Raw genomic sequence first — 19832 nt, forward strand, 5'->3', positions numbered from 1 at the left:
GACTCGCGGTCCCGGCTGCTCGAGGAGGTGTACACAGACAAGGACCGCGCGGCCGCCGTGAACCTGGGCACGCGCGACATCAAGGCCTCGTTGCGCATGAAGCGCCGGCAGGACCGGAGCCGCACGCTGCACATACCGTCCACGGCCGAGTCGCCCACACTGCTGGCCCTGGCCCGGCACTGCGTCAACGACGTCCGCGTGTCGCTCGAGTTCATCGATAAGGTTAGGAGCCGGTGCGCGTGATACGGCTGAGCACGCCCGTCGGTTGATTTTCGCCCGGAGCGAGCCGCAAGCGGTCCGTCCCGTTCGTTGCCGGAACGGAGTGTACTTCGTCACGGCGGAACAACGTTCATAGTTGAATACAAACGTCGAAAGATCTTGAGCTCGGACTTAGTTTTTTCTAACGGTTAAATAACTCCCCCCCCCCCCCCATAGCAGTTATGCATGTAGGCCGAAGCCCTCCTCTCCTTAGACACATTAGATGGAACTGTATCGGATATAGGTACTTAAAGTATTTAAAAAATCGGTTGTCAGAAAAACTTCGTACAAATCGACATGCGCAACGAATGCAACTCACTTTATTAGTCCCCCACTTTTTTCATTTCTAGATCCGCGCTTGTATGCACACATAGTGAAAGTTTCATTTCGTGTTGATTCATTTTTTCGAGGACAACGAAAAAAAAAATATCGTTTTCCCGGATAACCAGCGTACTTAATGCGGTCCATGGTTTCGTCCGTTTTCACAATCGGTTAACGCGCTTCGACTGCTATTTAAAGAGTAATCGATGCGTTGCCTGTGCTGGCGTGCACCGCGGACCGCGGACTTATACGGGCGCGGGAATCGAACCGGAGAACGAACCGATCGAACGACATTACGTGACGGATGTTATTGCAACGCGATTGTTTACGATTGACGCGTTCGATATTTTGGCTTGTTTTCGGTGTGGAACACGCGGAATACAGATACACAAGCAACTGGTCTTTCGCTAACCCGTGTCTCGATGCGCGTGCTGGTGGCCGGTGTGGTTCGTGCAAAGGATAAATACAAAAACTGAAAAATAATAAATCGTACAAACGGTATTCGGAAAGCGGGAACCAATCGCGCCAGAACACGCTGCCACGTTGACGGCGTTTCACTCCCATCGACGGTGACGTAGGGGTAATCCATCAAACACACGTGACCTAGTGAATATTTTTTCGTTCAAACGTTACAATTCGGTTCGCTCTTTTTTCCGAGGTTTATTTGTAGGTCACTTCGAACTTTTTAGTATTTAAATATGCTTTGCATTTAATATGGTAAAATACTGCGTTGACGGTAAAAATTGATTAACGGTTTCGTTGGAACCGTAGTGCTGTGCAGAGTGTATGACAACTCAGAGTGCATCATATGCATCCGATTAGGCGCCCGTCACTTTCGCGTGTTGACAGCTCGATGACACGCTCCGCAGCACTCGACGATTATATGTGTTTATTTTTACAGGCGTTAGAGTTGAGCCCCAACGACAAAACGGCTTTGGTGTCCAGAAGCAAATGCTATCTCCTACTCGGACAACCGCGTTTGGCCTTGCAAGACGCTGAAGTAGCGTTGAACGAGGACAGCACGTACCTAAAAGGTAACGTAAATTCATTTTCGTGTACAATACAAAATTTTTGTTGTCGGTTACGATTTCTAATGTTCGATTCTCACTGAAGGCGGGTGACATTATTTCCTAGAGTTTGACTGCTAGCCGTGATCAAACCGGTCGAGAAAAATTATAAAATATAAATATAAAATTATAATTCGCCGGACTGGGCAGGCGGGATACCGGGAGTTTTCCGGTGTACCACTTGATTGAACGGGGCCGCTTGTACTCGTTAAGAAGTTTTTTTTTTTTTATTTTAGGTTTATCGGTTTAGGCTCATTGTATTGACAGACATAGACACATTTTCTAATTCGATTGCATTGGAAATAGTCTAAAATTAAACAAACGGTGTTTTCATTTTTAATAATAATATTTAGTGTTCAAATTATCAAAATAATATACAATCATTTTATACGAAAATACACGTTTTTTTTTTTTTTTAGAGCTGTTTTTATACCTTTGATATATCTCATTGGGCCTTTCTTTATTTTTCCCCTAGTAGAAATTTTCGACCCAGTCCGGCCCTGTAATTCGCCGTGAAAGAAAATGTTTGATTAAAAATGTTTATTTTTTTATTGCTAATAATATTGTGCCTTTAAATAGTAGCAAAAATTATAATTTTCAAATTATTTTTATTATTTGAAATATGTTTTTGCGTAATACACTAATGGAAGTATAGTTATTAATGTATTTCATTGGACAGTGTACAGCATGAATAAATTTACCTGATCCTTGTCTGTGAAAATTAGTAAGCAGATCGATACACTACGCCGACGGGTATCACAATTCTCCGCAGATATTGCTTGCGATGTGTGTCTATTATTTTACCACAACTATAGGTCCTATTTTTTTTATTTTCACAGCCATTTATCAGAAAGCAGAAGCGTTGTACCATCTCGGCGATTTCGAACACAGTCTTGTGTTTTACCACAGGGGACTTCACGTCCGACCTGAGCTAGAACAATTCCGGTTGGGCGTGCAAAAAGCAAGAGAAGCCATCGAAAATGCTATTGGTAAGTTCAAAAGCTTTCGCCCGTGCAATATACACCATGTTTGCTTAAAAAATGACGCACAAAACGTTCGTTATGTTAACTTTTATAATTAGTTAACATCTCTGTATATTGTTGGTCTTCGACGCTTCGAAGACTTTTTCGTGCTGATAATAATTTCGAAAATTCACTGGAAATCATCAAAGTAGTTAGGGAAATTAATTTGGTTAGTTTTTATGATTGATGTTTTTACCAATTTTTTTTTTTTTTTTATTTAATAGATAATTTTCCATCAAAATATAGTGATAAATATTCAATTCTCCATATCTATAATTATATTGACAATGGAATATTCATTGTATTTGTTTAAGACACAATAGTGCAATCCCATGGTATATATATGTAGTGTATAATAGTAATAAAGCTAATAAAATATAACAGTGTACCATAATTAATTTTATAAATATCATTATTTAATTTTCAAACCTCCGAACAGCAGTTGAACACGACTTATTAATAAAAACTCATATCTTAACCAGCGTGTATTTGAGCATGAGATAATGTTTATAATTACACAAAAAAAACTATATAGAACTAAAACGAATTTTATTCTTTACGGCTATCACTGGGGTCAGACCAACAACGTGCCAGGTACTCTCTTGTAAAATTACTGAACCACAAATCAGTTATTAACTATCAAAGTTATTATGTTTCGTGTTTTTTTTTTTTTTTATTTCTTTTTAAAATGTCACGTTTTTATTTAATTGTTTTAAATTGTTTTAAAAAAGTTTTAAAAACGAGTAATTTCCGATCTGTGATTAACTGAGAGTGGCTCATAAAGCACCGAAGCACAAGAAATGTGTTTACTAGCGACGCCCGATAAAATCAATGTCATTAATATTGTACAATGTACAATTGCCTAAGTTCTAGATGTATAATACATGCTCTGTAGTTTTAACAATAACTCTAAATTATTTAAAAATGAGTTTAAAACATTTAAATAAAACACATGTATTAATGATATAAGTTTTAAACATTTTAAACAATGTCGAAGACGTTTCAAATAAATTGTTTAAAACTGTTTAACATTTTTGATCAAAACACTTTCTTTTAGAAATAACATCTCTGTTAACTATAAGTTCAAATATCTTAGACTCAGTACTAGTTAAGCACAATGTTAAAAAAATAGTCTCCACTAGTGTCCAGCTATATATGTGGAACGCACAATTATCAAATGTGCATATATGTGTATATAAATGTATATAGCTGAATGCATATATGTATGCCTATTATATAAATGGTCCCAGCTCCTAGTTCTTTTTATTTTCTAGAGGAATTAAAAAACAATTATTAACGTTGTAAATCGTATTCTACGACAAAAAAATAATATCATGCATTAATTGCATTTACGTGTAAAATATATACGTTCACGCATCATTAACTGCATGTAAATAAATATTTGATGCATTTTTATAGACGATTTGTTGAGATATTATAGCCGCGGTTATTATAATGAGTTAATTTTAAGAATATTGAACTAATTATCTACCTAAGCTGAATGTTTATTTACACCAAGCGGTCTATTATATATACTACTCAAGTTTCTTGATGACCGAAATTTATTTTTCAAATACTGCAACAACAACAAATATTTATTGTATAACTAACTTAATAGGTAATTTGTTTGCACAAAGATGTTGTGATTTAAATATTAAAATTGATTATTAACAAATGCGTGTGTCCAAAATAAAATTAGTTTATCTTACAGTTATTTCCATGTTGAGTTTACGATAATCGTTTTATTTCAAAAACGAACGATGTGTCAATAAATCATATTTTTACAAAACGTAACGATTATGTCAGATAACGGCGTTATGAATAAGCAATTGTGATTCATGCATGCATACTAACGTTTAAATCGTAAAACATGACATAAATACTGCAGTATTTATAAATACAACAATTTATAATAAATTTGTGTATAATCTATTCCATCTATCATTCTTGTAACTAGTGTTTCAACGACGTAACACAATGAAACATGTATTTTTTTTTTTTTTTATAAGATTTTCGATCTTAAATATTGTTTTATCAAAAATAATAAATAGTCGAGAACGTAGTGCGCTATTTTGACCATTGCATTTTATCGGTTCAATGTCGAAGGAAAAATTAATCGAAATGCAAATAATCGCTACCAAATATTATAAAATAGTATTTAAACATAGGAGAAAAATCACTAAGAATTTCTATAACCACGTATTATTAATAAATACGTACAGAGATATTGCGTAGAACAATGTTTTAAACGATTCAATTTTTCCAACTAAACTTAAAGTGATAAATCAAGGAATAAACGACCCACAAGTAATAATTTGTTACTTTTAGTGGGTAATGAATACCGAGAAAATGTTAAGATTCGAGGTACGAGGTTTACATTTGTCCTAAACTTCATGTTTCGATTCGATTCGTAAGCCGCGCGTTATTCCATATACAATCCTTGTGCAGTCATATAATCGACATGACATCGTTGCGCAGGAAAGATGAAGGAGATAGCGATCGCCTTGCAACAGGATGACGGGATCGACAAAAGTCAAACGACCTCGGCCGGAGGAAAGGTCTCCGGCAGCAGAAGGTCGCTGCTGGCTGTGACGGGATCGTCGTCACACCACAAAGACGCCAAATCGTCAGTGGCCACCAAGAACCAGTCGAAAATGCTGCTCAGGGAGTTGTGCGTGGACAAGGATTATCTGGAACACTTGACGATAGATCCGAGTAATATTGTCGATTTATAAATATCCATATATACATTTACATGATATTACAATAGTCATATATTACTATTTTAGATGTAATATAACTTCCGAGATTATAACACATCTCTGATTTGTGATTTATTTTTATGCAGACATCGTAAGCGCCATTCAAGAAAACGACAACTACATACTGTCCGAAGCAAAAGATGGCATAAACTTTCTGAACGGTCGAGAAGAGTTCTGGAAACAACAAAAACTCATCGTATAATAGTTCACTTCCCAACCCCAATTGTTATACTTTTGTTTTATTTTATTTTTGAGATATTTAGTACAACTACATGTTGCTATAACTTTGTGAAATCAACTGGGTGGTGGAAAATATTGAGGAAACTTTGAATACTTTTGTTACGCTGTAACATATTTCGCGATGCATTAACTTCTTTTAAAATGTAACAACATTTCAAACGACCGTCAAGAAAAAGCGTAAACATTCGTAACCATAGAATTTGAATGAAAAGTCTTATATGCCTAAATATCATATCTATAGTCTATATCTATGTCACAGATGTAAAAAAAAATTATCAAAAATTAAATATTTTCCATTTCGAAATAGTAGTTATGTTCAGACGTTCTGTGTTTAACCACAATTATTTTTAAAATAGATTATTAAATTTTCTGGGATTGTTTGAAACATTTTTCATGATAATCATGTAATCTTTACCAATTTTCCATGATGCATGTGTAATATTTATTGATTTATTTTTTTATAACTATAATAAAAGCAATATTTTCAACGACCAATCGTGCTCATGGATTTAATTCACACGTTCTTTCTAATTTCTGCCACATACACATTGTAATTCTATACAATATTATAATCAAACAATTCATATGATAATATCATAAATTATTTTGCGTCATAACTCTAGTATTATGTGCAATTTATGTTTCATTTCAAATAAATTGATTCTAGGAATAATAGAATTCAATTTATCTATCAACAATTATTTTTTTGTGCATTTTATGATAGTTATTCGTGCATCGTACCTCAAAAGAATTCTTTTTTAACTTTTTGTTTTGAACAATTCAAATTTAAAATGATTACTAAGAGTTTGGTTCTTAAGTTCGGTATAAAGTACTTACTGGTAATTGCTTACTAATTACTTTTGTCTTTTGCGTAAACAAAAGTTCGTAAAAGTTTAAAGTGGTGTATACCTCACGCGATGCTAACAATTCGTATTTAAAGTTAATGATGTTCTTAATTTTTAGCCGTTATGCAATACATGTATAGGTGATGTCCTACGTTTTGATTTATACCAATATAAGGTAATATCGCTGAGTTAATAATAATAATAGTAATAAAAATAATAGTTAATAACTACGAATAGTAATACGAACAGTGTATCTATAGAGTTTTATTTCTTAAAAATAAAAAATAAATAAAAAAATGAAATTATTCTTAATTCGTACATAGTTATACATAGTTATTACATATACATAAGTAACACAGAATGATCAACTGTATTGTTATTTGGTATAAACATTTTAATTTCAACATTTCAACATTAGTAGAATTTACGTACACGATTTTATTGAATTTCTCGTGGTTTGCGTAATTCAGGAGATATAAAAAAATAAAGATGATAAATATTTAATATAAATATAGTATAGTTTGTTTTTTATAAAAATTGTTATTGGGCTGAAAGAAATACGTAACAATACACCATCAATAAGTATAACGATAGGCAATAGCAATATTATACAATAATATTATTTAAACATACTATCGCATAACAAAGTGTAACTTGAAGGTCTTGAACGTTTTACAATGTAAAAATGTCGTACATCTCCGTGTCACGCATCAAATATAATGATTTTTAATTATCTTATGCGCGTTATTTATGGTGGAATACTAATAAAATGGTATGAATTATCTTTGTTATAATTATTTGAATAGTCATATAAATATTATTATAGTTTTTCTTACTCATCATGGTAAATTACTGATGATTCGATGTAAATATTACTACTTTTCGTGTAGTGAGAGTTCCTGTTTAACTAATTTAATAACTGTTGTTAGTGCCTCACGAATTAATGCTTAAAGATTATTAATTTATCACTTATGTGTTCATTTTCACAGATCCGTCATGATTATTTGCGATCGTTTTTAAAAACGCATACATGTAATATTCATTAAATAATTTTCGAATCGTTCATAAATAACTACAAGGTTTTTTCTTGAATCCATATGTGCTTGGGAATTATTTACATTTATTTATTAAGTCTGCACTCAGCGTTTACATAATTAGTTGATTTTATGGCTTATTGAATTATGCGAATTAGTTTAAAAAAAATTATTGAAAATAAAGTATGTATTGAAAAGTTTCGATTTATTTGTAATTGCATATGATAATATATTATTATTTAAAATATGTGTAAGAAAATTTCGAAAAAGTAGAATAAATCACGGTAGTGCTTAGCAGAAAAGTGAATAATAAACGTATTATTTAAATTATTTTTTAAAAATTTAAAATACTCACATTGTATAATTACTATATGTTTATACTAAAAAGTATTTTTTTAAGGATAAATCATATATAGAAAAATGTTAAGTACAATTATTGTACACATAAATATAGCATAAATCTGTTGTGCTAATTGCTCTTTGTTTTTTTTTTTTGCATTAAACGTTTTACTGTTTATTTGAAGTGACATATAGTAATATTTATAATAAATTGTTTTCTGTCAATTAGTTTATTAACAATGTTATCAAATTAATATTTTATTGAATGTTTAATATTCTTATGTAAGCAGTAAAAGTTGAAACCATGATATTATATCAAATAAAAGCTTATAAGCATTATTGTATAGAATATTTTTTTTTCATTTTTAATGCTACCAAATTTATATCTAGAGTATAGTTTACAACTAGTGAATGCTAAAATTATTCATCCCAAGAAAATCCGCGAGACACAAAGCTCCCCCGAAACCCCCTACATTTATCTGACATAAAACGTTTTGGTTTTACCATTTTAACAATTGTCTATGTTACTATTTATTCTATTAGTGTCATTATTCCTTATCGATAAGCGATCAAACCGCTAGACGGTAAACATGAAAAAAAATTATAAACAGTATTCCACCGGAAAACGGTGAAAAAATAAACTCAACCACAAGCTTTATGAATTGGTAACCTGACAAACCCAATTACCCAATACTCCTACTGCGTACCTACATGTATAACGTACGTCCGTGGCATTAGTGCATTACCGAAGTAAACCGGAATAAAAACATTCTCTACTGAACGCAAAATAATTCTCTTTAAACAACATTTTTACCTTGAAACCAACTGGGAATCCTAACTTATAACCTGGAGGTGCTAAGTACCCCCTGGAACCTCCATATATACGCAGGGCCGTAGCAAAGGAGGGCTATAGGTGCTTATGCCCTGGGCGCAAAACTTAAATATTTGCAATTTAATTGTTATTTATAAATTATAAATTATAAGTTATTAATTATAGATAAAAGTAATATTATATATTTATGTATTTACTTATATAACTTATAAATATAATTATGTTATACCTATTTACCTACTTATAATTATAATGTATATTTATATTTTAATAAGTTATTGATTTAAATAAAATTAACAGGCGCTTACATAATCATAAAGAAAAATCATTATTTGTATTGCGTTTATAAAAAATATTCAGTTTATTTTTGTAAATTAAAATACTTAAGGACGCATTTTGAAATTTCACCCCGGGCGCAATATTTGGTTGTTACGGCCCTATATGTAGGGCCACTTCGCATGCTTCAACACTCGGTACGGTCACTATACCGACGCTCAGTTCCGCGTCGAATTTCCGACTGCTATCATATGTGGTTGTTAGCATTATGTGTTGCGTCGCTACACGGTAAACACGTAACCCATTCAAGTTTCCGCAACACTACCACGCGCGAGTACGCAACCGATAAAGCACAATAGTTACCGGTACGTGTCGTTTACGATTGATGTTTTCGTATAATTGTTGATTTTCAGGCGTAGGAAAGTCTGCAAAGAAATATTCTTGAATGGGAAAAAAACTTTATAAATAGACACTCATACGAGGTAACTACTGAATTGCACCGAGTACAATGGTTGCCGTTTCGGTTTTGTTTCTGCAAGCTGCGGCTAAGTTTTTCTAATCATTACTTTCTGTTAATAAGAAACAAAATTAATCATAGAGCATATATTCTGACGTCATTACGTGTATGATTCCATAGCAGAAAATAATCACTTATATTTGTATTTCTTCTGTATAGTGTTTTAAGAACCTATTTGAACTTGTATTACATGGAAATAATATACGTCGTATATAGTACTATATATTATCTGTATTGAAATGATTTACTAGCCGAATTACCTCGGCTTTGCACGAAACAGTCTTGGCCGGGACATTGATTTTAATGGATTACTACCTTATATTATTTGACGCCTAGTCATGCTTGAACAGACTTAGGGTATTACTTTCGGTTATAAATTATAGTCTGTTATACTTTCAACACCCGAAACAACACGAATTGACGGTAAAAGCTATTTAAGCGCAAAATTAATCGACTCAAGCAAATCACTTAATTTCTTTAAATACCTTCCTATCGAACTGTTTCAAATTTTATGTTAATTTCCCATTTTGTCGTTTTTGAGATGTAGTAATTAGTTACAGAGTGGTTAATCTTTGCATTTTATTTATGTATATATTTGTATAGAAAATATTATACTATTAATTCACGATCTATATTTTATAAATTACATAATGAGGCGTTAATATTGCTTTCCGTCCAATGTGCATTACAAAATCATATTGTATTATAATAGCATCATTAATGTATCTTTCAAGTATTTAATGAATCACGCTTTAATTGTTCGTTTAACTGTTTATAAATGTGTTATATAAACGTTTATCAAACGTGTCTGCGCTGTCACAGAGATAAACGTCACGATTGTAATGTTAATTCTATGCTATGATTGTGATATATCTGACCTTTTTTTATGGATGAATTTATTTCGTTTATAGTACCTATTATCGCAAACCAAATATCGAAAATTGGATATAATTAACCTTTAGTATTTTAGTTGTGGCCAATTACTGTAGTATTGTTAGTTCCATTAAAACAAACGTGATGCTCCGCATCAAAGTTTACTTTGATATTATTAATTATTAATCAATCAAATCTTATTAAATACTATTATAATGGCAAAAGAGGTGCTGTGAGTTTTGTACGTGATTGTTATAACGGTCATAGAATATGATTTTTTAGAAACCGGAAGATCTTTCGGAGAAAATCGTCACGTAAACGCATTATGTATAAATACGTCTTTATTATGTAGGATATATTTCTATTACACCGGAAACGTATAGGAATAATTTATAGAACGTATTGAATGTTGATAAATATTAAAACAATATTATAACTAAAGACCGGATTTAATATATATCTATATATATTGATACCAGGTGAATCAAATATGATCAAAATTATATACGAATCGGAATAATTATATTTTTCCTATTATTAAAAAAATTGACACTCGTAAGTATCAACTAGAATTTATTTTCTATCTTTTACTTTTTATTTGATGATGATCGAAGCATTCCTTCCGGTCGAAATCGAGTACATACATACAAAAAGAAAAAATACATCATAGTAAAATCAATACATTCCTTGTTTTACTCAGAATCTAAAAATTATATACAACAACTATATGATAAGATTAAAATGTATAGTATTTAGTATATTTTATGTTTAAATACAAAAAAAATATATTAGTGTTCTACTCACTTTTTTCCGAATCTGTAATTTAATTAATTTTTTTTCCAAATAATTTATAGCTAATCACTGTACAGAAAAAATCAGTCCTCGTTCCATAAATTTTTACGAGTATGAATACACAATATAGTTCAAGCACATTTTTGCAATTGTACTTTAATCATTTTTAGTAAGAGAATTCTGCAGAGTCTCTCATATTTGAGATATAGTAAACATTTCTATTGAAAATGTTTTATTTCATATTGATATTATTTTCCTTATAATCATGTACAAATCAAGTCTACGGCATGTATTTCATTTGAGTGTAATAGATTAAGTAAAAATGTTATCTACGAAACACCAATCCAGATAAATAATTAAAGGAAAATATTTCACTTTTGTAAATAATTACTCATATATACAAATAAAATACAAAAATATTTGTATAATTTATGGATAAAAATCAATTTTCAGTTTTATTTTAATCTTAAAAATGATATTTTTTTAATGTTAAGCATAATATACTATTTATATAAAATATATATATATATAGGTAAATTAAATTAAATTAAATATCAACCATAAGTGAAAATTCAGTGACATCATTTCATATACCTAAATAAATATATTTTTATAGTTGTGTTATAAATTTAGAGAAGAGTAATGTGATTATCTCTCCTTTGTAGTAGTTTCCCACGAGATAAACATAATATAGACTCCAATATATATCATCTATATAAATCAATAAATTATTACATTTTAATGATTATTATAGCAATATTATATAACCACAAGTACAATTAGAAACACTATTTTTTTAGTATATTATACAGTCTCAAATCATAATTTTTATCGTAAGGTTATGTGATCAGTTCACCTGTAAAATAGTGGCACGAAAAATATTTTAACGTATATAGCCAATATAAGTATGTAAATTAATAAATTATTATTGATGGTAAATAATATTTAATATTAGCTCTTGCATATACTTTATATTCCGAACAAATCAATGTAAGTATATATTAGTTGGTACTAAATGTAATAATAAGCTAATTAACATATATTTTCTAACTATTAAAGTATCTTAAAAAGGCTTAAATTCGAAGTTAATATAGTTTTTTTTTACGTAAAAACATTAAACCAATGATCAAAATACTTTTATTTCCGAGAGCATCTTTGACAAATATATAGATAACGCATCGACATTATTTCGTATAAAAATTCGGTTGGATGACCTGTACAAAATTCAAAGTATATTTCATCGCCTCTCGAACGTGCACCCCAAGTGTTGTGTCAGAAAAGCGGAACTGCGACCGAAAACGAACACACTTACACGTTCGGTTGTTATGTTTCCGACTGGTTATTGTTGTAAAATAAATCAAAACAAAATTACGTAGGTTTAAAAAACAAAAAAATTACGAACAAGAGTAAAACTGTACATTTACCAAAAACAATCAACTTATCAACACGCACTATCAGTGTTGTTTTTATCCGTGCGTACGATTTCTTATAAATTAGGTCATATGCCTATCTATTTTTAGTTTTTCTCAAACTTCTATTATATTCGATATAAATACTAAATATTCTGAAAGGACGTCAAAAATAAATATCTACATTTAGATCACGATCGTGTATAAAACATATGTTATCCATTTCGAGGCCGTAAAAATTGTCTTGGCCCTAGTGCTCGTGTAACATTGTGATTTATTAACTAAAATAATTTGTTTCACCGTTCATTTATATAATAATAATATTTATTTTTGTAGAGTTAATTTTATTTAAACAATAAAATAAATTTCAACAAAATTGTAAAAACCATAAAAACCTACGAAAGAGAAGAATAATTTTGTACGTGTAAAACAGTTGTACTATAAAAAATTATAATTATACACAAACAATGCATCTTCGGCAGTGTTAACGCACAACTTTTAGACAATCCTAGTTTAATACTGAACAAAGTAGGTCATGCATTTCATAGCTTTCCTTTGAATATTCGATAAACATGTGAGCCGCTTCAAGATGACGAAAATGTTTACACATACTCATAGGGGCAAACTGGGGGGGAAAGTCTCCTAGAATAAATTAGGAGGGCCAATTCCCCCTCTGTTATTTAACATACCTTGTTTTAAAATAAGTACAAAACAGCTGCAGCTGGTTATAGCTATTACTATAATTTTTTTTTTTTTTTTAAATCTTAATCTTAAATTTTCGCTTATCTATTTTTAGTAAATGAATAATTTTGTATAATTATATGTAGGTATTAAGAAAGCGTTTAGTCTCGGACACCATTTTCGTTAGATATGTAATTATATTTTTGCCCCCCCCCCCCTAATAAATTTCCAAATTACGCTTATGCACATACTTAAATGTAGTCCATGTAGGCAAACAAATCGTAACAATTTGGTAGTTAACTATCAAACCATCTAACTGTATTAAAGATACATGACGCGTTTGGATACATAATGTTAAAAAAAAAAAAACTCGTTTGGATACGTTATGGCTTCTGTCTTTGATTGCACATAAAAATTTCTGAGCTAAATACTAATAATCTCATAAATATAATTTAAATATTTTTGGTAAATATTATTTTATTCTATTTTTTTTTTTATAATGAGAAAAATAATAATAAAATTAATATTATTGTACAGATTACAACTATCATTGATAATAAATAAATATAAAAAAATATAAATTATTGATGTTATTTAGGAAATTGGTATATTTAGAATGAAAACAATTATGTAAGTTGTATTTTGTTTAACTGTAATTATATTTCGAATTCCCCATTACTGGTAACTATTCCTTAAAGCCCATTAGTCGTATATAATAACATCATTATTTATGTATGACTATATTAATCATAATAACTGTTTTAATTATGTTTCATATTATTTACATATAATATCATACACATCAGTCGTATTTGTTTTTGTAATATTATACCCAGGGTTTAAAGTGGCAAAAGAGGGCAGAGGGGACTCTAATCCACATATATTATTCTCAGCGTTCCATATAGTCCTATACAATTACTTGGTTATTAATTATAAATAGGTATATTTATGTTATGAAGTGTTGTTAGTGAACAATTACCTTCACAAACTATTTATGTGCTGCGAAAATGCTCAAGCTTGTAAATTATTTAAGTAATTTACATTGTATAGCAATATATAATTACAAATACGTTTTTTTCGTTTATTTTATTTTAATAAAAAATATTTACAATAAATTATTTAAAATAATAAGTAATTAAGTAATTAATAAGTAATTTTTCACCAAGAAGAATGACACTTACGTAGAAGATTTACCAAGTTTTCTTGTACACTCAGAAATGTTGCATTTAACTCATATTACAATTTTTACTTGAACAAATTTGATATACCTAAAGGTGCTTAATCGTATTCTGCATTTTCTGGCAAAAATAAGCTATGCATCCATAAATTCTGGAACTGGTATAAGGATAATTTATAAATTTGCATATTACGAGCTTAATTAGTATTAAGTACACTGACGTTTAACATAGATCATACAGAAACGCCTTCCTTTCCAACCAAGCGTGTATTCCGGTGTTCAAACAACAATCCAGATGTAGAAAAAATGTTATAAATTGTATTAAAATGTATACATTTGTGTAATTTCTCAATGTTTCATATTTATAATTCAATGAATCCTTCCAAAGGTAATTAAAAAATGCAACGATAAATAATTATTAGGAATTTATTATTTGTATGTCTCGAATAAATAAGTATCTATATAGGTAAATCATAATGAATACTTTGCCTGTTTTAATTTGTATTCGACTCTTTCGTTTGATAATAAACAAGGTTGGATAAATACATTATTTTCTTCAAATCATTAAGCATTAGAGAGAGAAAATCAAATAAAAATCAAAAATCTTTGACGAATCGTAAAGCGAAAAACTGTTTCGATTTTTCAAGAATAAGTTGAAAAAACACATACAATTATAAATGTCATAACAAAGGCGAAAAACCAGAAACTATCGAAAACGCATACCTCTGTTCAAAACAATGGAAGATTTAGGGAGGGCTACTAGGGAGCTGAAGTACCCACCGTTGCGCGTATTGAAATTGTTTTGTAGTATTATAAATTACTTGGAAAATCAGATATACCAGTGTATAGTGAAATGATGAATTAAATATTAAATAAACAATTTTCCCCCAACACAAGTACTTGCATAAAACACAACTGATTTTCCTGAACATTAAAGCCTCAAATTATTAATTCGTTTTTACTCTAAAGTTAACCATTTATGATCGTTATTAGTAAAATAGCACCCACCATGAAAATAATACTACATCCGCTACTGGTACGAAACAAATGTGTCGAATCGAAGAAAAAATGTGCTTAAATCGTTAATATAATGTATATATACACAGTATACATCTCTAAGTGTTGGTTTGATTTAAACTTTTTAACTTGCTTCGACGCCCGTGCAGATCAATAACATTACGGAGGTGCATACGAAAATAATACGTGACGAATCGATCGAATGGTGTACGGGACGAGCTGATCGCTATACGCTCATCGCAGACCCACCTCCGATGAATCATGTTTACTTCATTAAAACGATATAATATGCGAATAATACACAGATAGACTGAACTAAACGATAGTGTACATCTGACGTTGTTGTAGTACGATGACGTGATCACACGAAGAACCACGGGCGAGTCGACGGGCGCACACGTTTACATATTAATTAGAATCACTGCGTTACTGCCACCTTCCCCCAACCACAAGTTATATCTGCAAACGTCCTGTGACTAGTAGCTATTTGTCACAAGGACAAGGATTAAGGACGTGTCGTGGTCATCACGACGATAACACAAAAACCAAGCTAGTGGAACGATGACGAAACGATATCGTATGATGATGATGACGACGACGATGATACTAATAATAATAACGATAATATAATGCACCCGCAAATAAAACACGAACGGTGTGACACTATACAAATTATCATATTATTACATAATATGGTACATCTCGTTCACATGGCGTACGCGTTCGCTGCTATAGTATATAAAAGTATCAAGTGTCGAAGTGCATGCAATATGACTTTACTTCGAGTAAGTACCGTACCCGTCGTAACTTCGATCGATTGAACGTACATATAACTATTTAACTATAAGAAAAATAACTGTTATTATAGGTGATGAATTTTGTACTTTGTATTGTTTTTTATCCCCATGAGTATTGTTTCTTGGGACTATTTCTTTCGGAAACATCGATACGTTAAGCTTTATTTGGACAGGCGTTCGGAGAGAAAAGTAGAAGTTTTCAATTCGTACAGTATTTGATACTTCGCAGAGTAGTTACTGTCATTTGTATGAAACGCAATAGGTTATATTGCATGGAATAGTGCCGGTCATGCGTAGAGGCCGTAATAGAATATATACATAAATAAAATTATGAAATTTTCATGTTTATAATATTGGGAAATAACTATAAGGTGTCGATGAAGCACATACACGGGGATAGTAAAAATTATAATGTATAATATAGAAAATGTAGACTAAGGAAGGAAGGAGTAGACGCTTCCGGGCAAAAAGAGCAATGACGAATTTTCGAGTTGTCAGTCCAGGCTAAAGACTTTTTTTGAGAACAAGAATTTTCTCGTACCTACGCAATTTAATCACCGCACAAGCAGACGTAGTGATTTTTTCGTTTTTGTTATATTTTATTAGAATATATTTTTCCACTACCCTTCAACAATTGAGTTTGAAATTTATTTATACTTTTATTATTTTTGGTTTGATCGTTAGTATAATATTAAAAATTGTATTACACAGAGTTCCTTGTAGGGTTATAATTTAAAATTTAATAAAAATGAAAAACGAATTTATTAGAGACACGTTAACTATCATAACCTTGAAGTTATAATTGGACAGAGATGGCATAGCCTTTTTAACAACCGTGTGTCTTAGTTAGGATTTTCTTTGAAAATATTTTCTTCAAGTTTTAGTTAAGGACACGTTTTCTGTCCATACAAGACTCATCGATTTTGAAAATAGGTAGACGGGCGAGACACAGCCTTTTTAACAAACGTCGTCCTCAGTAAAATCGTTTTTAAAACAAACAAAAAATATCATTTGTTGTTGCGCGGGACATCGAGTCACGGCGTATAGGACAGTACCTACGCGTTACCTACTATCAAATATAGAACGCACGAACGCGAGCGACATTCCTATTTTTAATAAACCCGAACGCTTTTTAGGCCGTTCGCATTGCACTTCAGTATCATTACTTTTACATCGGTCCGTATACTATGTGATCGTTACACGATTTATTCCGCAAGTTCTGGGACTTACAAGCCAAGTTAGACAAAACAATACGAATGCGAATACGCAGCGAAACATGAGTCCAGTTCTTGGTGTAGAATTATTAGTAAATATTTTTTAATACTCTCGGCAGATTTATCGCGTTCAAGTGAAAGATCTGGAAAAATGCGGTTTTTTTCTAGAACGCGGACGAGTGATAATTGCAAACACATCAGTATATCTGTAATAATGTGGTTCCACAATAAACGTGTACTTATGCATACGCATGTGTACACGTATCGTCGTGCTCACCTTGACCGTAATAATTTTCAATGTCTATTTTTTCATCTGTTTCGCTCACTTTCGCATACTGTTCGGAGTAGAGATGATCCGGGCACCCGACAATCATCCGATAGATCCGAGTGCTCTATATCGTAATGAAGACTCCGCCCTTGCCCGGTACTCGGTGTAATACTGCATTTTTTACCCGGCCGATACCCGGTCCCCGGCCTATTAATACATTTTTACTCGACCACTACTCGGTGACCGGCAGATAATCCGTGCATATTAAAAATATGCACACTTAATGAAACAGGAAAAATCCCAAGTCATGAATTTTGATTTACATTTAAGATAAACGAACGAATTTACATTGCTGGTTATTATTGTGTATGAATGGTGGTGTTTTATTCCACAAATTATAAAATAATAAATTATCCATTGTAATTAATAAACGTTTAATTTGATTTACTATAAATGATTGATTTTCAAAGTGCATATTATGTAGGTAGTAATACATATACTAAATATATTTAGTAGTTAGTGTGCACTCCATGTAATATTGTAATTGAGGGGGCGGGGGTTTATCATGTAAAGCAACGCTTAAATCTTCCAGACAAATGCAATCAAATCTCCGTCCACGATAGTCCATATGACATGGATGCAAGCACGGTAACGAGAAAAAATGTACGGTATAATTCGGGGCCGACCGCCGCTGCTAACCGTTTATCGTCCGTATAGAAGTCGTATTTAGAATATCAGCAAATCCGATGACCGCGTAGGTTTTGATATGTTGGGGGTTTTTTTTTTACATTTTTCATTTTCCCGTAAACACTTTCTTTTCGATCGTACGGAATCAAACGTCATTTCATAATTATTCCGACGAAATGGACGTCTTTACGTTACCGATTATCTAAAATAAAGAAAAAAATCGCCCCCCCCCCACCCCCGAACCGCGCTGAACAAAAAACAAACTGTTCCGGGAACACGCGCGGACACCGATATCGTTTTCGCGGATACCGTCGATCTTCCGATTACGTGCGCACGAGCGTAGAATCTATATTATAGATCGTCGCGTACAACAGGTGCACACGCGATCACCTCGGGTCAGAACCGTAGGTCACAACTTAGGGGGCGCATTGCTTCAGGACAAAAAAGGGCATGGTACGGCTTTGCAGGGCTGTACTTAAGATTTATCCGCCCAGGGGCAACAACATTTTTTCGCCCCTCTTCCCTGAAATTGTAAAACCGAAAATAAGTATCTACGGCTATTCATCGAAAAGCCGCTCGTTATTAATTTTCAGCGTTTCAATACACTATTATACAATATTTGTGATTAATATCAAATCCAAAACAATAACTGAGTTATAATTACATACACTAAGTTAGTTACTACGTTAGTCGAAGGCGATACCCGTAAATAATTTAGTATCGTTCAGTCTGAATGTTCCATCCTCGTACAAATCAAGATTAAACCAATACCGATATCTCAATAAAATACTCTTAAACAGTTATACATTTTGTACGCTACTAAATAATATAAACGATTTTATAGTATATACATTTATTTTTTATATAATTTTATTTATTCAAAAATAATTTTCCATTAAGAATGCAAAATAATCGGTTTACTTTTATTTAGAATCACTGCAAAAATATTGTCGCCCCTTTAAATATTGGTGCTATCGTCTCCAGTGGCTCAATTATCGGGAGAGATGGGTATGCGATTCGCAGGGGCCCCAAGATCACTTTTGATATTACCTTTATCCCCTACGATATTGTTACTGTAGTCCGTAACGTACGCATATTAAATTTGTTTTATTATAATAACAATAAATAATAATAATAATAATAATAATTATAAAAACAAACAAGGGCCCCAGTACGGAAATGTTCACACGGGCCTCTTAAAGTCAAGTTGCGCCACCGATTGTCTCGGCCCTGGCTCGCGGACGAACAGCCGTAACGACGCAAGATTATCCGAGCACCGCCCGCGACCCGATGCTCTCTCGTCGCAATGTACGCGGTGTCGCATAGACAACGCGCGTCCGTCGCCTATGGATTGCGACGTGCCCTACGTGCGCAACAACGCGTTCGTTGGAAACACGCGAACCG

General features: G+C 32.0%; 1 protein-coding gene across 1 annotated transcript in view; it reads left to right on the forward strand.

The window, feature by feature from the left end:
• LOC112691693 (tetratricopeptide repeat protein 25) overlaps positions 1 to 7248 on the forward strand; it is a 22300-nt gene extending 15052 nt beyond the window's left edge. Inside the window, exons 3-6 of the mRNA XM_025566052.1 lie at positions 1481 to 1613; positions 2486 to 2635; positions 5147 to 5383; positions 5517 to 7248. Coding sequence (XP_025421837.1) covers positions 1481 to 1613; positions 2486 to 2635; positions 5147 to 5383; positions 5517 to 5632 — 636 coding nt within the window. The 3' untranslated portion in view covers positions 5633 to 7248. The remainder of the gene's footprint in view (positions 1 to 1480; positions 1614 to 2485; positions 2636 to 5146; positions 5384 to 5516) is intronic.
• Positions 7249 to 19832: the final 12584 nt, after the last annotated feature.

This window comes from Sipha flava, unplaced genomic scaffold (assembly GCF_003268045.1).
Source record: "Sipha flava isolate LNK unplaced genomic scaffold, YSA_version1 65_pilon_pilon, whole genome shotgun sequence".
Lineage (NCBI taxonomy): Eukaryota > Metazoa > Arthropoda > Insecta > Hemiptera > Aphididae > Sipha > Sipha flava.